Here is a 26,544-nt window from a genome sequence, read left to right on the forward strand (position 1 = left end):
GGTTATCGAAGGCTGGTGAAGATGGATGAGGACCTTCGAGAGGCTTCATCTACCCCTTGGCAATCTGAACAGGGGACATCCCAACACCAATCAAATTGCAGTCGATCAGCTACCCCCATGGGAAAAACTCTGGAGCTTGCTGGAACCAAGCAGGACACCATCAACGGATGCCTAGCTTTATCCTCAGATCTATGGAATGTAAGATGATCTGCAAGGTTCTACCCAGGGACTATCAAGAAGTACAATGGAAGCACGAATCCTGTTAAGTTTCTCCAGATCTATACCACGGCCATCTAAGTGGCTGATGGGGACGAGAATGTAATAGCGAATTACATCCATACAGTCCATGAACAGGCAGTCAGAACATGGCCGACCAATTTATCACCAGGCACTATCTACTCGTGGGATAAGCTTTGTGACATATTCTAAGCTAACTTCTAGGGTACATATGTTCACCCTGATGCGAAGAATGACCTCTACCATTATGAGCAGATAGGGAATGAAATCTTGAGCGAGTTTGTGCACCGCTTCAGCAATACCCTGAACAACATCTCTAAGGTTAGTGACTACGATATCATACATGCATTTACTCGGGGGCGGGGGGGGGGGGGGGTCAAGAGCCAGAGGTGCGTCGATGACATCGCCATCCAGGAGCTCGAGACGATCAAAGAGCTCATGAAGATTGTCGATGAGTCCGCTAAAGCTGAAGACACACTCATCTTTGTCAAGGAGAAGATTCAGGGTATCAGACGCCCTCAATCTAGGCTCGAAGGTGACAAGGGCAAGATCAAGCATCAGAAAAAGACTGACAATGAATACTGGATAATTACCATATCCATGCACCATAGGGTTTTCCGCAGTTCTCAGGACATATCTCTATCTCTAGGAAGGAGATCTCTGGATAATAGGAAACTACCCATATGTACCCAAGACCTCCCATAAATAGGAAGGTTTATCCCTAAGAATAGGAAGTAGGACTCCAGAGAATGTGTAGCACCCCATATATATACGGACCCAGGGGGCTCTACAGAGGACAAGCCCAAACAAGTCGAACCAAAGCCAATAGAAGTCGAAGAAGTCGCACAAACCTTTGAACAAACCATAAGACACCCGAAGACGAGCAAGTAAGTCACCGACTAGTTTTAGATCCATCTAGGCTATCCACATACCCCCTTGTAATAGGCTTGAATCAATACAAGACAAACATGACATAGGATTATTATCCGCAGGAAGACCCGAACCTGTATGTTGGAACCGGAGTCCCCAAACAAGGAACGCCTTTGCCCAGAGGAGAAGCCGAAGGCTTTAGGGTGTGATACGTGTTTAGAGGGTAAACCAATCTTAATTCCTCTGTCACCTCAGTTACAATATGACCCTATTTATAGCCCGTACTTAACCACTCTACGCTAGGATTTACAGTTTCACCCCCTCAACTGCCACATTCCCAGCATACTCGGGGGTATTATGGTACCATCAAGTACATCTGCATAATTACAACTATACCCTGAGTGACTATGCGGGCTTCGACGTCCACCAGGCACCTTCGACCAGTCCCGGCACTGCACTGCGGGTCACTCTTCGGTCTCCACCTGAAGGATTGCCAGGATCTCCGCCTATCCTGACCCTTGGCGCCGCGGGTTGATCTTCGGCCTCCACCCGAAGGTTCGCCAGGATCTTCGCCTATCATAACCCCCACCGCCATGGGTTGACCTTCGGCCTCCGGCCGAAGGCACGCTAGAGCCTTCTCCTACGCTGGCATGTGAAGTCGTGGATCGACCTTCGGCCTCCGACCGAAGGCCCGCCAGAGCCTTCGCCTGCACTTCCTGAAACACAACTGTAACATTCATCAGTGCTCAGCTACCGGCGGACTTCGACTTGCCATCGTAATGGGTACGAGAGATCATCCCCCAACACTGTATAAAAACCCATGTGTATTCTCTTGCAATTTATCTACTCAAAGCATCCCTTATGTCTTCAACAAGTTCAGTAGATCGGTGGTTCACAAATCTTCAAAAGTTGGCGCCGTCCATGGGGATCATGTCAATAGGAGTTGAAAATTCTACACGGAACATGCTGTTGACTATGCCTATGCTGAGACCAGTTTTTCATACGAGGGGTTATATGACAACTTCACCCGTCCCATCGATGAATCAGTGATCGATCGGGTGAACTTCGACGAAGAACTTTCTCATGATGATTCTAGCGATAAGGTAAGTCGCTTTATGGATCAATGCACCAAGGATTACGGTATAGAGTTTGAACCACTCGATTGCCAAGACAGTCGTGAATGCCCTATTCACCACAAGTTGGGGTCTTCCACCCAATTTTTGGCAACATAGATTGTTGAGACACCTATCCGGAGCAATCTGATGAAAAATCTATGATGGATCTATCATCAAACTGGTTAGGCAAGCTTTCCATGGTATAGTACCCGGATCTTCGGTCACTCCTATTGGCAATATATCTCTCCTCATTACCTTCGGGAAGCATGACAACTTCCAGACAAAAAATACTATGTCCAATGTCGTCGACTTCGAGACGACATACACCGCCATTTTAGGAAGACCTACTATTTCCAACATTATGGCAGTCATGCATTATGCTTACCAATGCATGAAGATCCTTGAACCCAAAGGGGTAATCAGTATCTAGGGTTGCTCCAAGTCAGGTCTCTGTTATGACAAGTGGAGTCTCGACATACCATCTCAATGCTAACCAAGCAAGGAACCTAAGAGCTCAAAGATCAAGGTGAACAAGAATCCTAAGTCGTAACCATGACCACAGCGCCTCGAGACGCAAACCTAGAAACCCGGGGGCTGGGTTATATGACTAGTTTAGAACACATGTAACATCGCCTACACTACCCTCGAAGTAAAAAGGGTCACTAATAATTGGCTTAATCTAACATGTGATTTTTAGGTTTAAGATTTTATGTTTACACTCATGGGTCATTAATAAGCTATGTAAGTCCCAAGTGTAAGTACTAAAAGTACCTTCATAATAATAAAGATCATACTGCCTAGAAAGTCGATCGAATTCTTTTCCTACCTTACTTATCTTTATATGCATCCTCATGTCCGACAACGGGATAAGCCGCTACTCGGGTTCATCATGCCAAACACAGCCCTAGGGTGGCGAAAAGCTTTTCTCGACCCAAAGGAAATATGAGCTCTTTTCTCTTTATTGAATTTGATATTTAGACTGACTACCAGAAAAATTCTTCTAGGCAGACAATCGGGGGCTCAACAAGTACGATATGCTAGAAACCAAAATGACATATTATATACCCTGCAAAAGCAAATTCCAATGAGAAGGGGAGTATCATTAAGTTGTGAATTCGGGTTGCAAAAAAGCTCTTTATTGTGTTCCACGTGTGACCGGGGGCTGTGACGCCTCCCACTCAAGCAAACCTAAGACTAGTCATAATAAGCGCTCCGACTAGTGATTATCGCGTCTCGAACTAAGCGAAGGAAGAAGTCAGTAAGGATATCACGATATGCTGTCGAATGCATCCAGCACAAAGTACTCCCGTCAAATGCGAAAACCATTTAAATTCCTACAAGTCTAACAAATTTACCAAGTAAATTATTATAGACTGCATAAAAAAGTTTTAAGGTAGGGAACCAACTATAAAAGTTCTATGCATAAGTACTAAGAGTAAGTTTACACTGGTAAATGTTCATATTTCGTGTAAGGTTGCTTGAATCTCTTGTGTTCATTTTTGTCTTCCCTAAACTAAATGTCTGGCACCTATAAAATGGGTGCATCGACGGTAAGCCACAATCTGGGTACCTTTACCTATTGCGTGCACCCAGATAAGCCCGGACAAGGTCACATCAGAATCAACTTTAGGAAACAAGAGTTTCTATAACCAAAGGGGAAGTATGAGCATTCTATTCTTTTCTCTTACCCTGGCCGGCTGATCATAATGACTGATCAGTAGTTTTTATCTTATTATCTTTGAGTGTCAATCTGAATTTTTTTCCTAGATAACCAGTCAGGGCTGGATAAATACAATATACCATGAGCTAACGACAACATATTGTATGTGGGTCAAAGCGACTCTCTTTGTGTGGGGACGATGTTCTAAGTTACAACCTTGCGTGATGTGATAAATGTTCCTTATTGTGTCCCTGAGTGCCTGGGAGCTACGACGCCTCCCACTCACGTGCAGACCTAAGGCTGACCCAATTAAGCTTCCTGATTCGTGACAAAGTTACACTACCCTAGCCGGAGAAGGAAGTGAGTAACACTAAGTATGTTAGGTTGTCGTTATCTTTTCGGCTTCAAGTTCCTAAGAAGTCCCACCGATTTCATTTACATTCTTTTTGTTTTTTACTAACAAAAGAATAAGTTTATATTCCCAAGCATATGTTACAAAAGAAAGCCTAAGCACACTTGGTGATTCTCGACTAGCCACCATGGCAGTTCGGAGTACTACTTGGAGCTATGAACTTCTATGTTAGGGTCCCATCACATTTTTTGTTCGGGATCACTTCTAGCACACGCAAGTGCTGTTGAAAAGGAGGAAAGAATTTCTTCACCACCATGTAAAACTTCTGATGTGACGTTCCAACTTCCAAACCCAACAATCAACCAAATAGATAATCCTCCCTGTCCTTTTGCAAGGACGAGATGATATTTTCGGATTGATCAGAAAACCTACTCGGATGTAACACTTTCTTGAGGACTCACTTGAGAACTCGAAGGCATTCAGAGCCCCAAATAGATAATCTAAGAACCTGGTTAGACGTATCATCCTAATTGGGAACCTGAATCTTACTCAATGACATGGCCGGACAAAAAGCTTATCTTTTTTTGGTCATGTACTTAATCCATTAAAGCCTCATTTCACGTAATGATGGGTGGCTTGACGATGAATACTGGATAATTACCATATCTGAGCACTTCAAGTTTTCCTGCAATTCTTATGTCATATCTCTATCTCCATAAAGGGGATCTCTGGATGAAAGAAAACTACACGTAGGCACCCAAGGCATCCTGTATACGGAAGGTTTATCCCCAATAATAAAAAGGAGGACTCCATAGGACGTACGACACCCCATATATATACAAAGCCAAGTGCCCATGGAGAGGACAATCCTAAACAAGTTGAACCAAAGCCAACAGAAGTTGCTCAAACCATTCGACAAACCAGAAGACACTTGAAGCCGAGGAAGGAAGTCATCGACTATGTTTAGGTCCATATAGGCTAGCCACACACACCCCTTGTAACAGGCTCTATTCAATATAAGACAAACATGACACATGACTATTTTCCTAAGGGAGGCCCAAACCTATATAAAACCCCCTCCGTGTTTTCCTGTGATCCATCTACTCGAAGCATCCCCAATCTATTCTACAAATACGTAAGATCGGCAATTCACCAATCATCAACAGGTATGAACGATGTGTGGGTTGTGCCGTGTTCTGCTCACTCGTAAGTGAAATCATTTTCTTTGTAGCATTATAATGTGACTTCTAATAATCCTCTGTGCTGTGTTCTGCTCACTCGTTAGTGAAATCATTTTCTTTGTAGCACTATAATGTGACTTCTAATAATCCTTTTTAACCTGTTATATCTTGAAGTATGGCACGTAAGGGTCAGGCGGTGGGCAAGCAGTTGGCTTCACAAATGGAGCCTTGGGTGGACCAGTGGGCGAAGGTTCTTGGGGACTGGGTACAGAAGGACCATCAGTTCACGCTGGAGGCTTTTGCTAAATACCTATATTGGTACCTTCCACCGACACTGGTATACATCACGTTCACGCCTGCACGTGTTTAGTGGCACACCACAACCCTGGCGGATGTACCCTTCCCATAAGGACCATGCCTCATGTCTGGTAGTATATTGTTATTACTTGGTTGTCTTCAATTAGTTTGGATCCATAGTTGGTATCTAACTTATCCTTTCAACAGAATGACCTAACCCAACATGTTGTGGTGGAGTTAGGGTCCTCCTTGCAGTGCATTAACCGGGGCATCTAGCTTATGACAGACGAGATTGGGATCACACTGAAGAGGATGTTCGACACGACATCACAGATTGTGAAGCTCACCTCCTGCTACATAGGCACCGATGTGGTTCCTCCATCACCACACTCCATGCAGTGGACACAATGCTTTGTACACACGTCCACCTCTGCTCAGTGTGGTGCAATTTCTTCACACCCTTCATACTTTGGAGGTAACGATGTCCGAGTACTTTATTTGAATGCATCTTTATCACTTTTTTCATCATAACTTGAACCCTTTACCGGTGTAGGCCCATAGGTAGGTGCACGAACAAGTCTGTTGAAGATCTCGAGTTCATCTACGCAGATGGCACATATGGTTCCTAGGGTCTCGAACTTTGATGACGATGAGGATGAGGTTGTAGCTCACATGGACCGATTAGGACGTAAAGGGGCACCCTTCAATGTCAGCACTTTCTTCGCTGCCCCTTCATAGGACACGCTCGGCTAGTCCTTAGCTAGGAGACGCACCGCTCGCCCTACACAACCATCTCATGATTATTTTAGCATGCCTGCTCCTGCACCCCAACCCAGACGGTACGTGGGCCCTCCTAATGCACTCAATTACTCAGCCTACCATGTGAGGGTTGTTGAGCGTAAGTCGGCTAAGCCAGAAGCAGTCCATGGGGTGCCGCCAAAGTAGGGGAGGCACTAGGTTTTGTTTTGTCAGACCATGTTATAACTTTTATGACTTTGTGTTATTGTATATATGATACTATTATTATGATGTATTATGTACCTTGTTCCTTGTTTTATTGTCTACTGTAAGTATTGGTGACTTCCTAAGAGGGGGGTGAATTAAGACACTTAAAACTATTCGGCTTCAAAAACTTCACAAGATAAACCTATGCCAATTTCTATCTAAATGTACTCTAGATTTATCTAATGTCTCTACTCTACCATTCAAAAGGTTTGCAACATACTCTATGAAGGTAAATTGCAAGTATATAAATGCGAAAACATAAATAAGATAGAGAGAGCAAAATCGGCACAAAAGATTTTATCTCGTGCTATCGATGGTATGAATGTCACCCCTAGTCCATGTTGAAGCTCCACCAAGGATATGCTCCCAATTGCCAAGACTCTTACAATCACAGCTCTTGAGCCACCAAGCTACCATGGCAAGGCCTCAAGTCGGATGAGTCACTAAGCCACCAAGGCAAGGTCTCACCGCTAGCCTCTTTTTCGGTCACTTGCCTCTGTCTTCACTTCGAAGCTTGAGCCACCAAGGCAGGGGTCTTCATATCCCTATACAAGCTTCTTGCCACTGCTCCACACCAATTCGAAGGGTCAACAAGCATGAGCTATCAAGGCTCATGGTGTTGGCGAGTCACTAAGACTCCAAGGTGCTAGTGTGCCACTTGGTACAGTCTAGGACCACTCCTTGATCCACTCCCTAGGCAGCAACACCTAATAACAACTGTCTCTAGGCTTATTGGAACCCCACTCAAACCTTTTGTGAACACTGGATAATCCGGTGTGTTTATCAGCTCAATCATCAGACCATCTAATGTGTACACAGGAGCCAACCGAGCCATTGACATCTTCTCTAAACAAAATACTCTAGCAAGTATATCTTCTCTTTAGAGCGCTAGACCATCCAAGACGTAGCATCTTCATCTGTTTCTTTTATCTAAACACTTCGACGTTGCCCACTTCATACACCGGACCTTATAGTGTGTACAGTTGCCATGGGCTGAAACACTCCAGCATGTGCAAACTCCTCGGCGCCAAACCATCCAACATGGTCATTTTTCCTAGGACTTATCTAATTCAATTAGTCTTTGTTCCGGCTGCGATGACTTCTTAATGTATTGCATCCGTGAGACCTACTAAAGCATATACTTAAAAAATATGTTAGTCCCATTAACTATGTTGTCATTAATCACCAAAATTACATTACATACCTTAAGAGGACCATGTTTGCTACAATCTCCCTCTTTTTGGTGATTGATGACAACACAACCAAAGCAAGTGGCAAATAAATGATATCAAATGTAAATGGCACAAATATAGCAACAATTTGTAAAAAACATGTCTTATCACTTTGCTTGGATGCATGGTAAGAACCAATTGATACCAAATGTATGGAAAAGATCCCATCCTATCATACCTTATTCTTACATTCACTTTGTCTCACTTTTTGTTGTGGCTCCCCCTTTCTCTATCGCCACAATCTCCCTTGATCGATCCATGCAAGAGCTTCCTTCTTTCCTCTTTGTTGGCTTTGGCATCCCTAGTCATCTTGTTTGCTTGCTTGTTCTCCCCTAGACATGTCATCTTGCTTATCATGTTTTTTACACTTGCTTTGGTCATCAAAATTCTCATTTTTGTCAATAATTCAAAAAAGCTATAAACACAAATTGAACTTAAGGGAAAACGTTAGAGCACTTGGAAGAGAGCTTTATAAATCATGATCCGATAACAAATGGTACCACTTGTAGGAATACTATTGAAAGGGTTATGTGGATACCAATTGAAGATAAAACAATGAATCACAATTCATGAGACTCATATAATATAGTCTAAACTCTCCCTAAATGTGTGCATACATATGACCAGACCTACTTGTGATGAATCACTTGTAGATATGCAACAATATATGTACAACTAGACAATTTTAGATATAGGAAGTTTAAGCTATATTATGCTTGGAGGTAGCTTAAATAATCAAATGAATTGACAATTATACCAAATGAAGCCTTTAATCATTGCATACCTCTGGGGACTTGAGGATTACTCCATTAGACTACAAAAGATACAACTTACAACACATATTAATCTTAAAATCACAATCTATGAGATATACCCCAGCTAAATGTGTATATACAAGTATCGAATACTTGTGAGAGATATGCACTTATTTTTTACAACAATGAAGATTTGTCATATAGATTGGACTCAAGACACATAAAAGATACCATTTATAAAACTAGTGTCATATAAAGAGCCTACAACTAATAAACCATGTAAGTTTTTCATGGGTTAGAAAGAAGCACAACCAACCTACCATATGATAAACATACACTAGATATTGTAATAAATTGAAATATGCATATGCAATCCTAGATGAGGTAAATGTATACATCAATTGAAAAAAATTGCATCTAGTACCATTACCTCATTTACCTTTGAATGGGGAGTTAGGTATATGATGATCAAGATCTTTATTAATGTGTCCAATCTTATACACTTGGCTTCTTTACTTGAATCTTCACTACCTTTTATGCACCAAGTCTCTAAATCCCAATGACGGCACATAGACTTCAAATCTTCTTTGGAACCCAAATCGATTGGAACCCGTTCATATTGGTGATAACTTTCTTAGGCACCCAAATGGGTTATTTCCAACTTCGGTCCTTTCTTTCAACCAAATGTGCAACAACTTTGTCATTATCCTTCTTCTTGAGTTTGTAGTAGTTACTCTTGATCTTGATCTTGTAGTTAAGCTTTGTGTAGAGGTTAAAGATCTTGTTGGAGAGATTCATTATCTTCTTCTTCTCTTTAGTCTCCTTCTTGACTTACTTGCATTGAAAATACTTGTGGCCTTCTTGATGGCACTTGAAGCATGCCATAATAGACCCCTCTATAAGCTTGTTCATCATATTTTCATGATTATCTTGAGGAGTTTGGACATGTTATTTGCCTTTTAATGCTACCAAGTCCTTCTTGAGTTTCTCCACTTCTTGCTTAAGCTCATCATTTTCTTACATAATGAGATCATTCTATGGTTCTACAATAACATTCTTAATGCATGTCGCATTACAAAGGGGTGAATTAGATAAATCAATTAAATCATCACAAGAAGTGGAAGAATCTACCTTATGATTAAAATTGAATAGAGAGATAGATTGGTTCAAAGAAGCCTTAGGTTGAGATTCAATGCACTTAAGTTTTACCTTAAGCTTATCATGCTCCTCATTTAGCAATTGAAATTTGCACAATAATTGTTTATAGTTAGAAATAAATGTATTACAAATATCATTAAGTACATTGAATTTATTAAGTTCTTTACCTTGTTTCTTTTAAGATCCTATGTTGCTCATTGATCAAATCAAGAAGTTCTTTTTGGGAGGGAGAATTCTCATCGGATTCATCATCACTTACTTCACTTTCCATACATTTGGCCATAAGGCACTTATGTGATGACTTGCGTGATGATGACCATGAGGAAGAGTTTCTCTTAGAGGAGTGGATGGTGGAACTCTTATCACTTGAGCTTCAATCATCTTCACTCGTCTATTTTCCTATACTTGCGAATGCTTTGCCTCTTCCTCTTGTCTCTCTATTGTTGATCTTGGTTTTCTTCGTCTTCTTGATATGATTAATTGTGTTGACCAATATCTTCATGGAGATTGGATGGTTGATCTTGACGCTGATCTTCTTGAGGTTCTTCTCCACTTGTGAGATGAAGTTTGTGACCTTGGGATCTATCTCTTTATCACTTGAGGTGTTTTGCTCATCTACTTCATCGCTCTCTTCATCTCGATCACCATCATCTTCGCTTGAGTTTGACTCTTACTCTTGTCGCATCATCTTCGCCTTTATGTATGGGTATAAAGCTTACTTGCTTGTGAGTGCAAGGTTCTTAGTGCCGGATGAGGAAAAAGCTTCAACTTTCATGTTCATGGTTATCTTATAGGTGGTGATCTTGCTGAGCACTTAATTTAGAGCCATCTTCTTAATATCATTGTTGTTGTAGATGATGGAGACTATCAACTTATACTTTAGAATAAGAGCTTAAAATATTTTTCTCACCACTTGACCATCTTCAATTTGCATCAAACCTAATCTAGTAATCTCACTGACAAGAATATATAAACGTGAGTACATGTCATTAGCACTTTCATGGGGAAGTTATTTTGATGCCATTAAGCTTAGTGACTAGCATATGATATTTCTCATTAGAACATCATTTGTGCCATCATGTATTTTAATGAGGTTAGTCCAAATATCATGTGCATTGGTGAAATAATAAACTCTATTGAAAGCATCAGTTTATAGAGATGATAAAAGAATACTCTTTGCCAATGCATCTAATTGTCTCTCCTTGTTGGTGACACATGGTCTCATCCCTTCTGTGGTGACTGTCCAAACATCTAAACCTCAGGCTTGCAAATAACAAAACATTAGAATTTTCCAATAGGAAAAGTAAGTGCCGTCAAAATATGGAGCACTATGGGTATCCATCACAACCCCGAACATCACAACTCTAGGTGGTTAAACCTATCAAGAGCACGAGACTCTGATACCACTTGTAAAGATTGGTGACATCCTAAGAGGGGGGTGAATTATGATACGTAAAACTATTCAGCTCTAAAAACTTTACAAGATAAACATATATCAATTTCTATCTAAATGTGCTCTAGATTTATCTAGTGTGTCTACTCTACCGTTTAAAAGGTTTGTAACCTACTCTATGAAGGTAAATTGCTATTATGTAAATACGGAAACATAACTAAGGTAGAGAGAGCAAGCTCAGTATAAGAGATTTTTATCTCGTGGTATCGATAACATGAATGCCACCTTTAGTCAACGTTGGAGTTCCACCAATTATATACTTCTGGTCAACAAGACTCTTCCAGTCACAGGTCTTGAGCCACCAAGGCAAGGCCTCAAGCCAGATGAGCCACCAAGCTACTAAGGTAAGGTCTCACCGCTAGTCTCTCTTCTGGTCACTTACCGCCGTCTTCACTTTGGAGTTTGAGCCACCAAGGTAAGAATCACCGTGTCCCCATACAAGCTTCTTACCACCGTTCCACACCAAGTCGAATGGTCAACAAGCATAAGCCACCAAGGCTCATGGTGCTAGCAAGTTACCAAAACTCTAAGGTGCCAGTATACCACTTGGTACACTCAGGATCACTCCTTGATCCACTCTCTAGTCCGCAACACCTAGCAACAACTCTCTTTAGGTCTTTTAGCACTAATCAATCTCTAAGCTTGTGCTTCATTACCTTGGATGATCACTTTAAGCATTTTGGTGGCTTAGATATCTTCTCAAGTGTATGTGAGCTTTTTTAGACTCTAGCACATTCAAATGACTGAGTGGATATGTATTTATATCCTCAAACCTTACAACTAGTTGTTGCTCTAATGGCTCAACTTTACTGTATACGTTGGATGATCCGGTGTAAACAATATTGTACTCATCGAACCATCCGGCATGTACATCATCCAAAAAACTAGCAATTGAAATCTCACTCAAATTTTCTGTATACACCGGATGTTTCGGCGTGTTCACCAGCTCAATTGTTGGATCATCCGGCGTGTACACTTAAGCCAATCGAGCCACTAATATCTTCTCTGCACAAAGTGCTCCGGTGAATATATCTTCAAAACACCGAATCATCCGACGTGTATCATTTACATCCTTTTCTTTTGTCCAAACACTCCTTGTGTTGCCAACTTCATACGTAGAACATTCCATTATGTACCGTTGTTATGGGCTGAAACACTCTGGTGTGTGCAAACTTCTCTACGCTAGACCATCTGACGTGGTTATTTTTCCTGGGACTTATCCAATTTAATCAATATTTGTCTCAGCTACGACGACTTCTTCATATATTACATCCATAAGACCTATTAAAATATATACTTACCAAATATGCTAATCTTATTAACTATATTATTATTAATCATCAAAATTACATTACATACCATGAGTTATATTCGTTACATCTACAACTAATGTTCCTTCTGACAATTTATGGCATAACCTTTTCATATTGATGTTACAACTCATACATATTCTTTGTTTAAGTATGAACTACTTCCTCCAATTTCATACTACAACTGAAAACATGTCTTCCACTTTTAAAAATAAAGCATTTGGGTGACAAATTTTAATCGCCTTACGGATAAGACCGTCGGTGCCTTTCCACCTAAGCTGTCGTGGTGACACCTCATCTGTCGCCCGCAAGCTGGATAGAGAAAAATCGCTAGTTGTCTGGGCGCCCAGCTGTTGGGCGACAGGAGGCTAGTTTCATAAATTTTTGAAACGGATGCCTAGTTCTACAAAATAAAAAAAATAGAAAAAGTCATGAAAACAGGCTATTAAAGTTGCTCTTTCGGCCCATGGACCTTTGGGTAAAACGGGCTGGATAATAATACAGTCGAAATTAACCGGCCCACTTACACTGGCGGCCCAAAAATGCCGTGCGGTGACGAACCCCAGAGATCTGTGAGCCAACCCAGAAGCCACAGCCTCACCGCGCACGCCGACTGCAGACACCTAAACCTCGCAGGCAACCGGCCGCCGCCGCCGCCGCCGCCGTCGTCGTAGTAAGAGGAGAAGGGGGGAAGATGTCGTTCCGGGCGCGGGAAATGTATAAGAAGGTGGTGCAGCGCGTGGGCGGCGAGGGTAAGCTGCCGGCGGAGCTGATGGAATCGGTGAAGAACATGCTGCCCAACAGCAAGGTCGTCATGGGGCGGGCCAAGCGCGGCATCTTCGCCGGCCGCCACATCCAGTTCGGGAACAAGGTCTCCGAGGACGGTGGCAACAAGTAAGCAGCTGCCTCGCCTCTCCACCCATGCAACCCTTTTTCCCTATCCTGAATTCCTGATCCATGCGTTTAGATATCGTCTGGTGTAATTGAGAGTTTCAGTTTTTGGAATTGGGAAAAGACTTATGTGATTCGTGAGTTGGATGGGAAAGGGCGCGATACAAATTTCATAGTTGCTAAGAACAGTGTGTGATAGAAGCTGCTGAGGAGGAGCGATGAAGGGAGTATTATATGTAGAGAGCAAGGCTGCATTGCACAGTTGCGCATTCTATCTGGGCCTGAATTTATCATGGTATTCTTGGATTGTTTACTTATCTAACTGATTTGCCTTTGTTATTACTGGCTTGAGCATTTAATTGAATCTGGCATTTTTGGGATTCATCCTTCATTTCTCGTTTGGCAATGATGTTTGCATGAGATGCAGGGACTCTTTGATGATTGTGATGTCCAAAATCCAAATCAACAAAATTTGCTAGGTTGTTATGAGTTGTAACATGCCAAGTGATACTAACACTGAAATTACAATATCGGTGCTTCATTTGCTACTGTTTTTTTTTTCATATTTCTTTAGAGCTAGAATCTAGATGTCTGTTATGCTCATTTCAGATGGTAGCTTGGTTGGTCTTGGGTTCATTGACTTTAGCCGTTCCTCCTCTCCTGCCATTGTGAGCATATACGCATGCCTGATCATCAAAAGAGAAAAAGGGGCACCTCTGTACTGCTTATGTTAGTGTAAATTATTTTTGTTTCGGAGGGCTTTTGTGCAGATTCTTGGAAATGTGGTTGTGATGGCCAGCATGATTTCCAGCCGTGTAATGCCACTGCATCTGATTCTTTTGTGATATTGTAAAATTAGAGTCATCACCCACCTTGAGAATGAGGACCCCCATAACCTTGTAACCTCATTATCCCCCTAATGATCTTACCATCACTGTCTTAAAGAACCGATGTGGCCTCCTGATTCAGGTATTCTATTATGCAAAGATAATGTGTCAGTCATTCAAATTGCTTGCATGTACTCTTGATCTAATTCAGTAGTTCTTGGTATCTGTTTTGGTTTGATTGACTTTAATTCAATGAACATGCAGCTTGTTGAGGAACCTAATCACTGAACTACATTGATGTGGGATCATTTCTATAACCTCTAGACTTGGAGCAGATCTGAATATGCGGTGATTTCTGTGACGTCTAGATTTCCCACTTCTATCTCTTTGAAGAGATTTTGTTAAAAGTCAAATCCTTGTCTTGCCAAAGTGGCAGTTTTGTTAACATTGGGAATATGTATTTGTGTAATACAGTGTTTTAAAGATCTCCTGTTAATAAAATTGCCACAGTGCATTAGCCTTTCTTTAGAATTTCTTATATTTAATGTAAATATCTTTTAGTACCGCACAAACCTGCAGTTCTGCACCGATTTTCGTAATATGTTGATTGGATTGCCTTTTGCTTATTTAGATCAAGGCGAACATGGAAGCCAAATGTTCAGGAGAAGCGCCTTTTCAGCTATATTCATGACCGGCACATTAAAGTCAAAGTTACCACTCATGCACTCAGGTGCATTGACAAAGCTGGTGGGATAGATGAATACCTCCTGAAGACACCTTACTACAAAATGGATACTGAGATGGGGATAGTGTGGAAAGCAAAGATTGAAAAGATGTATTCAGAGCTGGCTGAAATGGAAATAGGCTTCTTCCCTCCTGAGGAAGAGGCTAAGATTGAACAGGGTTTTGATGAGGTTCGTGCTGCCAAGAGAGAGTTCCGTAGGGAAGCAAGAAGAGCTTTGGCAAAGCAGAAGCAGTTAGAAGCAGGTAATGCTGATGATGAACAAACGACTGAAGTGGAGATACAAAGGAAGATGTATGATGCTGCCGCGAAGGAGCCTGCATACCTGTCTTGAGAGGTAAATACAATTCTGAACTTTTATGTCTGGACTCTGGAATCATCATCACTTATATAAATTCTGTTCAAATTTGTTTGTCCTTTCAATATCTTAGACACCCAAGATTTCTTGGAAGATTGTCAATAATTTTTACTGTAGAAGTCCCGTTTCGTTTCTGCTAAAAAAGGGTTGTTCTCAGTTTCCTTGTTGCTCCATATAAAATCTCCCATATTACTGGAGTATTATTTTGGCTGGCCCTCAGCTATATGAAGCCTTTCTTTTGCGATACCAAGTCATACAAGGGCAAAACTGTATCTTCTTAACGATTATTTCAGCTGAATGTCATCTATTTTTATGAATTTTGTTCTGCTGATTTGGGTGCCTGGAATCCTGGATGTGGGTATCTACTCTCTATACAACTAGTACTTGTCAAACATTAGATTTCTGGCCTCCTGTATGCATGCAGGAATCCTTTGTAGTCCAGAGTAATATTGGAGTTGACACATGTCGTGCCTTGCAGATCAAAGAAGGCAGAGAAATGTCGGGCGTCCTTGGTCAAATAATGGAGGCTTATTATTTGCTATCTTGCATATTATCTACCCCCCCCCCCCCAATTTTACGAAGCAGCTGTGTATGTTAAGCCAAAGTGTCATATTGATGTTGTAAGCATTTGCAAATTTGGTGCAAATTTTGTACAATCATCAAATACTCTAGTCTAGTTTCAGAATTCAGATAGTTTTTCTTCTAGAATTTTGTGTTTTCTACTACTGTCATTTCAGCCGAATTGCCGAAATAATCTACGTTTGACAGGATAAATGATAAATTACCTAGAGTTATAACATCCCAGCTCATTTATGTTACATTCCTATTCTTTGTTACTATTATAAGCTACCTACGTACTTTAAACCAAGCAAATGCTTCTCTAATTTACTGTGTAGCATCCCAAGAACTGGGTCAACTGTTTTCTTGGAGCAATTCCGCGAATAATGAAATAAACGTGATCGCGTGTGTTGTGTTGCGTAGTCTTTTTCTGATTGTTGCATAATCTGCTTGGAGTTGTCAAGAACTCAGGATAGAATCATAGTCAAGTGCTTCATGCTTGCTGACATAATATCAACAGGAATGGTACATTGCCGGTTCCATATGAATAAACACAAAAGGCTGAAGGTACAAGTCCATAATGCTCGTTCCATTCTAGCCTAGCTTGGCGAGGACATCGCCGAGAACAGATTTGGTCTCTGCATAGTATTTCTCAGCCTCCGAGGGGCTCTTGATCTTCGCCGCATGGTCAAGCTGCCAAAAGGAGAGGAGAAGCTCATAAGTTAGTACTGCAGGTCTTGTCGAAAAGAGAAAATTGTTCTCAGTTCAATGGTTTACATCGTCAATGGTGCTGAAGAGCTTGCCGATGAGTTCCTTGAGGCTCTTCTTCTCGTCCTTGGGCTTGGAGGCGATGACGGTGTTGAGGTCATAGCGCAGGTAGGAGGCCCTGAGGCGGAGGTCGTTCTGGACGTACGGCCACGCCTTCTTGTCGATGAGCGGCTTGAGGTTGATGATGTCCTGCGCCGACGACTTGGCCCTCGCTGCGGCTTCCGCCGGCGGCAGCGGCTGCAGGTAGAACCGCTCCTTCAAGGGGAGCCCGAAGTCCCTCGCCTGGTCAGAGTTCTCAGTCCCGGCTGTGCCACAACAAATTAGAAAGGGACGCATTAGACGTACTTGTTTGACATGTGGTTTTCGATAAGTTCATATGGATGCACAAAATAATCTTGCTTGTGCATATGCTGCTCAGGTGCTGGACCAGTGCAGACGGAATATTTCCGGTTACCTATTGGCTGAACTTACTCACCTATCTTTTATTTGTTGATATTTACAAGAGTTTGCACCATTTTTGTTCAAGAAATACAAAGCTAGAATAGTTTTTTCTTTTGAGGAAATGCGAATCTTGAAAAGTTAATCAAAAGCTTAAAATCGTTTTAAAAAAGGTACTATATGCTACAGGCTTGATAAAACTAACATAAGTTGGAAGTTGAAATCACACCTTATGAAATGCTCCAAATAATTCCGAACAAGTACTGATCAAGATCCAAGAAAGATGTTAAAGCTTGGAAACATCCAGAAAGAAACAAGTTATGATGTGACTCACGGAGTCCACCGGAGGGCAGCGGCGGGGCTCCGATCTTGATGGTCTTGACGGTCTCGGCGTGCACTGCCTGCGAGAACGCCCCGCCGACGATCCCGGTCGCCACCAGCCCGAGCACGGCGCGGCGGCCCGCCTGGGCGGCGGTCTCGCCCTCGGCCGACGCCCTGACGGCCGTCCTGGCCCTGTTGGCGGCGCGTCTGCCGGGCAGCACGCCCTGCGAAAGGCCGGTCATGGACGCCATGGCTTGTGCCATCTCAGCTCGGGCCTGCCGCGCTACGCTCGCGGCGTGTGTTTTCTTCAGGGTCGAGCAGCCTCGTGCTCGAGTGGCAGCGTGGCAAAAAAAATATACGAGCAGGACGTGCAGCTGGTGTCGCTTGCCGCCGCGACCTTATCTGACTGGATAAGTTGGCGGCCAGTGCGCGCGCGCCGTGTGGCCTCGTGAGTCACTTGTGGCCACCGTTGGATTGCGCCAGCGCCAATGGGGCGTTGACACGTGTCAGGAAGGGCTCGTCACCCTTTGCCTTCCGTTGATCTGTAGGTGTACTCGTTGGTCTTTATTCCTTACCATCATCCACGAATGTTCTCCTTTTCTTTTTAAGGAAACGAATGCTCTCCTTGTCACAGCTTGCAAGCACAGAGAGAGAACAGGCTCGTAAATTTGCATTGTCAAGTGCTTTAACGCTGTTCATTTGGAGACTGTCTGAAACATTAAGCGTTCTATGTGAAAAGCTCGATTCTCTTAGGGTGGGATTGATCGAGTGGCGGAGCTTAAAAAAAAAGAGGACTAATCTAGCATGAACTCGGATTAAAAGGGCAGATTAATATTTTGTTAGCACTTAGTAAGTAAAATTAAGTGTTTCTTCAACATTTTTTCAAGATGAGGGCATGGCTCACTTTGGCCCCCATTAAACTTCATCACTGTGCATTTTACAGATCGTATATGTAGGTTGAGGGAAAACAAGCTGAATAAAAATATATTTGCTAAAAAGAAAAATATTTAGTTAGTTATATCTATCTAGATAGATTGAGCAAAAAATTTATTTAGTTAGTTAAATCTGAGACTGTACGAGAAGTTGGATGTGCTGAGTTAACTGTACGAGGATAGTTATGGTAATCCTACATATAAAATGTGGTGTGCTTATTGTGTGACTGCATATGGTGCAAAATTACAAATTTTATTAGTTAAACATGGATGTAAAAAAAAGTATCACCGGAATGAATTGTTGAAACTAGCGATCATGCTTAGGTGCAAGCAAGGAACTTTCATCAGTGAAACTTGCTGTCATAAACTCAGTCACAACTCACACATGCACGCAAGATACGAATTCGGACGTCCACACTCTTTTGTTCATGCAGAAAAGCACTTCAGAGATTAAGATCAGGGCACACTATTCATTAGTAGCACAAAATTCTGAACGCAATGAAATCATTTATAAAGTGCATTGATAACTTTTTTTTTACATAAAGGAAAGCATCTTGAGGATTCAAAGACCAGATCAAACAGCAAAGTTGCATGAATTCAAGTGGTTCTCAAGCAAAGTCTCCTCTAGAACGTACCCAGGACGCACACCATTACTAGAGTAAGAGAAAACTGCTATGCCCATCTGTATGCTAACTTCGAATTGACCATCACTTGCTATGACCAGAAACTCAGTATCTTCATTATGCTTGAACTGACAAAGAAAATGTAATTTCCTATTAGACCACGTCAATCAAAACAAGCTTATAATCCACAACACAGCTTAGATATGGCTGCATTATCTTGTCTTACATAACAAAAGCAAATTACATTTACACATCATCACCACATCAAAAACTATAATATAAAATTTAGTACATCATCATCACATCATATGCTAAGACGTTAGTTTCATCTTACATAAATATTTCAACCACTAAACTAGACTAAAAAAAGCTCATCAACCACCAAACTAAGTAAGCAAAAGGTGAGTGATCACATATCAAGACAACTAATCATTGAAGAAGTGCTTGGTGATCTAAGTATTGATATACATATGGTGCTGGTCTGGATTCATCTGCAAAAAGCCAAGGCTTTGTGGCTTATTATCAATCAGCCAGCTAAAAGTAGCGAGCAGGGCTTGTTGGGTGAAGCTGGGTACGCTCATGACAACATTATATACATCTGGGTGAACCTTAGCGTGCATAGTCGCCTTAATCATAGATGATATCTCCTTCACAGCATCAGTAATGCTCGTGAAGAGGATAACCTCCTCTTCAATCACGGGCCTATTCCTTTTTTGGCCACTAATACTTGAGGACTCAACGCTTTTTCACTTGTCCTTGGCTACAGCAGAAGGTTGTCATTTGCAGGCGAGGTAGGATCAGCCTCACCTTCAGGGTCCATAGCATATTGGAAGGAGCTATCTCCGACATTAGAAGGAGTAACTAAAAGCTCATTGGAGCACATGGCATACCTCCTGGTGGTTTGTCCCTCACCGAATATTACAGACATTTACACACAGTTCTTGAGAGGGACATTGAGGAAGTTAACATCTTTTGGATGATCCTACAATCAAACACAAGTTGCAATCAACATGTGAAACTAAAGCAAGAGCATGTAAAAGTAACATATTATTATATTACTTTGATGTGATCTTTATAGTGCTCCTCCTCTAGTAGGATGGTATTTATGGTATCATCCCATAATACACCACTCAGATCACACAACTTGCCAATCTTCACCCACCTAGCCCTCCACTTGTGCAGGCAGTTGCATATCTACTGACAAGTGACCTCAACTCTAACATGGCCATTCACAACCCTTGCAACTGTGTTCAAGTGCACTTCCTTGAATCCCTTCTTGGTTCTCACTCCCTCCTCAATCAGTTGGACCATACGATGTAGCATGAAGTTGGACATGAGAGAGGTCCACTTCAAAGTGGCCTTCCACTAGCATCTCCAACCTCAGCTATGTCCTGCTACAGAAAAAAAAAATAGGCATAGAAACCAAAAGACTAAACAAATCAACACCAACAGATGACTTACAAAAAAGAAGGAACTTGAACCAAATAAAATTACTACATAGAATAAATCATTTAGGGCACTCCTGCTTTGCAAAAAAAAAAAAAAAGAACATACTCAAACATATTCAATACCTCATATTGTCATACATAGAACATACTCATATTGTCATACATAATCATACATAGAATATACTCATATTTTCATACATAGTCATACATGCTACATCAAACACACAGATTGCCATGATTCATCCACATATCAAGTGCCCACTAGTCCCTCTTCGCTACCCATGAGTTTTTGTCTTATGCAATATTGTTTTGCGTTTCAGGCTCGATAGGGTTAGCAGTCCACTCTTGCTCTAGTGGGATACACTCATCTGTCTGTGCAATAGGATCTAATTGTGTAGAATGCAACAAGCTAGAACTAACTTTACTTGGGTCTTGTCAGGGTGAAAAGGCTTGTTGTAAAGAATTCTGAATCGGCTCTTAAAAGCACCAAAATCCTGCTCCACAATGACCCTAATAGATGAGTGCCCCAAGTTAAACAACTCTCTTTGATCATGAGAGTGGTTCCTCCCACCATACTCCTTCAGGTGGTAGCGACAACCACGGTATGGTGGAAGCCCGGGCTGAATCGCAAATCTAGCATCGACCAAGTAAAACTTACCTAAAAAATGATAAGTTAATTTAGGTAAGCATTTTTAAGTTGACTAAACTATTTATTGATCTAGGTTGTATACTTACCCTAAAGAACTCTTAATCCATCATCCATTTCCAACGCATCTGAAAGAATAAGTGCATCATGTACAGAACCTTCACATCCAACTAACACAAAGGTGAGCTTCAAGTCAAAATCGACGGCTACCATGACATTCTGTGCGATCACACCCTTTCTACCATGAAAGGCAGCAGCCATATTTTGCGGCACTCTAGCTAGCACATGAGCACCATCTAAAGCCCGGATGAAATCCTAATCACAATGTATACACTATTAGTATGACTACCAAAATAATGTACAATTATAACCCTAATGACATACTCTAGTACCTGAAAATATGGATAGAACCTGTGGCTATTCAAATTTTTTGGGTGGATGTTGTTAGATGGGGTCTTAATCATCTCTTGGTGAAACTCCCTGATAGAATACACCACTTGTTGGAAGTATTGGCTAATTGTTTCAACTAACCTCCTAAATGACAGCTCTATCAACATATACCTTTGATTATGACCTACCACTTGAAGGAACATCACAACTCGTTCCTTCAGTGAGCTATGAATTGTGTTTGTCAGCAAATGCCTCATCCTAAGCAAAGTGCATAAGTTAAAAAATAGGGCTCTCCTCATTCTAAGTTGCTCCACACAATGGCGATCATCATTGTGAAATATGAATATAAGATTATCCATCCTAATCTTATCTCTTTCTGACATAAGACCGTAGGTGACAGCAAGTGTTCGGCTACCGAAACACCTTGATACATACATCATGTATGCACACATTGTAGCAACTATACTTGCACCCCGAACAATAAGTTCACGGCGCTTATGAGCCAATTCCTCCTTGAATGCATAAGTAAGAACAATGCGATCAGGATTACGAGTTTATGAGCTGAAGCAAAAGAATATAAGGACTCAATGTCTTCACATACCCTAAAGCATTATCATATAAGATTATGAGTGCATTCAACAAAAAGTACCAATTAAAAATCAAAATTTTATGATGCAAAAGAATATAAAGATTCAGTGTACCAAAAGAATAGTTCAGTCATGCATCTTCCAAAATTTAGCGATTGTACCATGTTCTTTTTTTTTTTTGCTTCTTATGTAAGTATTTGTGCTACAGTTTGTCGGGCTACAAAGGTATGTTGTAATTTTGGTTTCGCAAACAAATACGCAAATGGAGCTCTTGTTCAATCATCCACCTCCTTGCGATAGTTCCAAGTGGTAAAGTAGTTATGCTCAAGCATCCCATAATTCTCTTTCAAGCTTTTTCCTTTTGTAGTGTACGCATGCTTATTCTGTTATTATATCACATGACTAATTGTAAATTTAAAATACATCCAGTATTCCATGCTTTTGAAAGAGAATTATCTTTTATGACTAAGTAGCAATATTATCAGTAGAGGCGAGGAAAACAGACTTTTCCTTGACTTGCATGCATTCGGTAAATAATCATTACACTAGACACCTCCCTCCCGATAAATAGTCATACTTGGATGATGCACTTATCAATGGTCGCACTAAGAGATAAGGGATACCTAGAGATAATGTTTTGATGCAGGACTAGGAAAATGGTTGGCACCTTTGCCTCTTTGCAGGACTGCAAGCCTGTAGCTTTGTTCTGTTGCCTCCGAGGTTGCTACAAGCAGTTTGTTTGTGTAGGTGGGAGCCTCAAGGTCCGTGCAAGAAGCAAGCCAATGATTCAAGAATCAAAATCAGTGAATCCAACATCTAAAATTAATGGATCTCTGAACCAAAATACATGGGAGCAAAAATCTAACATCAGTGGATCTAGAGTACCATAAAATCAATGGATCCATAACTTTGACAATCAGGTCTCTCACCTGCGTCTAGCTATGTGAAGGGAGTGGATCCGGGACGGGGAGGATGACGAGGAGGAGAAGAAATGGGGCAAGCAGCTCGGGAGCCCATGACGCGCGAGGGCGGCCTCGCTCGTGGCTGTGAATCGATAGGAATCAGGGTGGGTTGGGGGTGTCACGTACCAAACGACATGAAGCCGCCATTGGTGGTGAGGTGGTGCAAGCTCCGGCGGTAGGATCGGGGACCAGCTACACTTGGGCACCTTCGCAAACGAGTTCCCAAGGTCCTACAGCTCTTGCTTACGACATGATCTGGCTCCTTGAGCAGCAGGGAGGGAGTAGTGGGGCGAGGGTGAGCAGCGGGGAGGGAGCAACGGTGGCGGGGTGAGAGGAAGGAGCAGGGATGAGGGTGATGACTCAGGATGGCTCGCTGCTTGCACGACTCGAGCTAGGCTTAGGAGTGAAGGGCCTCGCGAGCTTCATTGCCGAGATAGGCCAACACCATATTTTTGCATGCGTCAAGCCAGGCCAGAATAGTTCAAATAGGCAACCAAACAATAATCTTTTGGAGATTGTACGCACCATCCAGGCCAGGATGGCCTGATACAGGCAACAAATCACCCCATAGAATTAGGAGGACACACTCCAATTGTGCTATGTGTGAAGGACTATCACAATCAGACTACTAGAGACAACAATGTGAATTTGAATTGAGAATCAAGCATCGACTTGGATGGTTAATGGAGGTGGTTGTAGCCTTTACCTATCAGTTTGGATGAAAACAGATGGGAACGGTCAGGAAAACTCTGTAACTGTTTTCACTTTAATATTTTCTCAACCGGACGAAAACAAAAATGGGAAAGCTGAAAACAAAAACGAACATGGGATTGCCACTATACGTAAACGAACCAATCCAGATGGAAATATGTCAGTATTGAACGAAAACTGGTGATTAAAATCAGAAAGACCGAACCTCAACCATGAGTACATGACTTTATATAGATAATGAAAAAAGATATAGATAATGTGAAAACTTCATTGCATACCTCATTGCACGATAGAGAGGCCTTAAATGGAAAGAAACATTAAAATGGAAGAAACATGCAATAACATAAATATACAGCTTAGTAAAATGCATCGCTAATAAGGACCTCTAAAACAGTAATAGCATATCTCATTGCATGGTAGAGGGGCCTATACCATATGAAGTACGATAGAAGAATTCCAAGCAAAGCATAGATAGTTGCAAGGAAAAACAGCTTTGAATCTAGAAGAGTGCAAGCACAACTCAGACCAACCATTTAGTGTGTTCCAATTTATAAAAACACACTGGCATTTACAGGTAACATGAAACTCACCCCCTTGATCCAGTAGACTATGACAGCAACGAAGTTCCACGAGAGGCAAAGCACAATTCCTGCAATTTGCATTAACACAAACCAAAAGTTCTCATAAGCAATCGATGCTAGCCACATTTGAAATACATCATATAGTCTACCCAAAATGCCAGATTATACCCTCCAGCTAGATAAGCAAACAATTTATTACTACAAAATCACTAATACAACAAAACAACACATCTGCTCATACCAAGCCTGCTAGCGAACGCAAGATACTGCAACTTTTGCACATTAGCCGGTATCTCGCCAAGGTGAATCACTGATAACACAAGATACATTCTGTTAGCACTGAGGTGAAGATCTCGTGCGGGTCGGCACCTATGAGAGCGCCAACACAGGCGTGGGTGAACTCCATGGCGACGTCGGACTCCCAGTCGTAGAGGTGGGTGTGGGAGGGTGGGTTCCCGTAGCGGGAGAGGTAGAAGGCGAGCATGGCGTCGAGGACACGTGGGTCCATGGGTGTCGTCGCTTGCATGTCCATGTATAGTAGCCATCCTGAGATGCGCACGCCCTTGACCGCGATGGACTCCTCCACCACCTCGGTGGGGGCCACATTCGTGGAGAGTGTGTGGGTGGGGGTGGGGGCATGGGCAACACCGTGGTGGAGGAAGAAGGGGAGGCGGCAGCGGGAGGACTGGAGGAGCCGAGGAGGAGGGTGGGTGAACTCGCGTGCGGGCTAGGCTTGTGGTTATGGGCCTGTAGGATAGGAAAACGGTATAAAAACAGGAATATCTTGATTAAATATGAGATTATGACAAAATGGGCAGGATGATGTCTCAACCTTTTTCGGTTTCATTTCCGAATGTCACTGTCCCGTTCTCGTGTAAGAACTGAGAAAACGAAAACAATCAGAAAAAAACGAAAAATGGTTACAGGATGGGACGAGATATTCCTATACTGCTTTCATCCATACATATTAGGTATTAAATCTTAGATTTGCTTATTGTGTATCTCATCGAAACAAAATTTTATTTCGATGGAGGGCGATATACCCCTTGACAGCACGAATTGTGTATAGCGAGTGCGTGCGTATGATGGTATAAATACATCTACTAGTTGTACTAGTGTTTTAAAAAACAATACGGATACAAACGCAAATAACACGGTTAGAGCTGTTGGATCTATGGTTGCTGCTACCATTGAGTACTCAGAGCCGTTCGATTAGAACAATTTTTAACATAGTGTTTTTGTTGGTGGGTTATAATTTGTGTAACAGTCACATTAGAATTTCTCGTCCAGGAGAGTGGAGACCGGTGAGACCCCGATCGGTTTCAAACCCAAATCGTCCTCCCCACTTTCCAGCGGTGGCGGTTGCCGCGCCGCCCTTCGAATGCTCGGCTCGGAGTCGGACCCTCTACAGCTACGGGACGGCGAGAGCTCCGCGGCCAGGAGTAGGCGCCGCGGCATGCGGCCATGAAGGGGCAGGCCTTTGCAGCTCGTCGGCCACAGCAGCGCGCCGGGTTCCTCCGCATCGAGCACACGGCAGCAGGTTCGTGCACGCTGACCCCAGACCACACCCTTGTTGGAGATGCAGCTAATTGGAGGAATTGGTGGTCTCCTCGGCACTCCATTTGTTTAGTTGTCTACTAGGGTTCAGATGAATATCCTAAATTTGGTCCTTATGGTGATTATGGGTAACCGGATGGCATATATGGTCTGGACATCTGGAAGAAAATAGGATGTTGTGCTCTGCTGTTTGCCGTCTCCTGGGTAAACGGATGGCATCTATGGTCTATCTTTTTGGGATTAAGCTTTTCATTGCTTGCACAACTGCATGATGATCCACAAAACATAGACACAGTTCTGCAAACTTATGATGAAATGAAGCAAACTAGTTTGCCAGTTACCTGAACGGTATGCGTTGTGTACTGTGATATATACTGTATTTTCGATCGTTATCACTTTGCATCAGCTAAACTACCACTACGGAAACAGTTGACCCAATCATTTTTAAGAATCTGCCCTTTGCTTTGCCACACTGATTTTAGTCTCTTATGATATCATCAGGTCTCACTTTGTACAACCGGCTACTTGTCTTTGTTTCATTCTTGAATCACTGTTGTTTTTCGCGATGTTATTGAATGA

General features: G+C 42.1%; 2 protein-coding genes and 1 long non-coding RNA gene across 3 annotated transcripts; 2 read left to right on the forward strand and 1 right to left on the reverse strand.

Moving 5' to 3' along the window:
• Positions 1 to 13,200: 13,200 nt before the first annotated feature.
• On the forward strand, positions 13,201 to 16,261 carry LOC133893121 (large ribosomal subunit protein bL28m-like). Its single transcript, XM_062334083.1, has 3 exons — positions 13,201 to 13,519; positions 14,975 to 15,422; positions 15,922 to 16,261. The coding sequence occupies exons 1-2, from the start codon at positions 13,320 to 13,322 to the stop codon at positions 15,417 to 15,419; spliced, it is 645 nt and encodes a 214-aa protein (XP_062190067.1). The 5' UTR covers positions 13,201 to 13,319; the 3' UTR covers positions 15,420 to 15,422; positions 15,922 to 16,261.
• Positions 16,262 to 16,474: 213 nt separating this feature from the next.
• On the reverse strand, positions 16,475 to 17,881 carry LOC133893120 (oxygen-evolving enhancer protein 3-1, chloroplastic). Its single transcript, XM_062334082.1, has 3 exons — positions 17,542 to 17,881; positions 16,779 to 17,074; positions 16,475 to 16,694 (listed from the first exon to the last, which is right to left on the reverse strand). Exons 1-3 carry the CDS (start codon positions 17,789 to 17,791, stop codon positions 16,596 to 16,598), a joined length of 645 nt encoding a protein of 214 aa, XP_062190066.1. The 5' UTR covers positions 17,792 to 17,881; the 3' UTR covers positions 16,475 to 16,595.
• A 7,784-nt stretch (positions 17,882 to 25,665) lies between these two features.
• LOC133893123 (uncharacterized) lies at positions 25,666 to 26,370 on the forward strand. Its single transcript, XR_009904450.1, has 2 exons — positions 25,666 to 25,948; positions 26,050 to 26,370. It is a non-coding gene; the product is annotated as an uncharacterized LOC133893123 (long non-coding RNA).
• The last annotated feature ends 174 nt before the right edge of the window (positions 26,371 to 26,544 follow it).

Source organism: Phragmites australis, chromosome 15 (genome assembly GCF_958298935.1).
Source record: "Phragmites australis chromosome 15, lpPhrAust1.1, whole genome shotgun sequence".
In the NCBI taxonomy this organism is placed as follows: Eukaryota; Viridiplantae; Streptophyta; class Magnoliopsida; order Poales; family Poaceae; genus Phragmites; species Phragmites australis.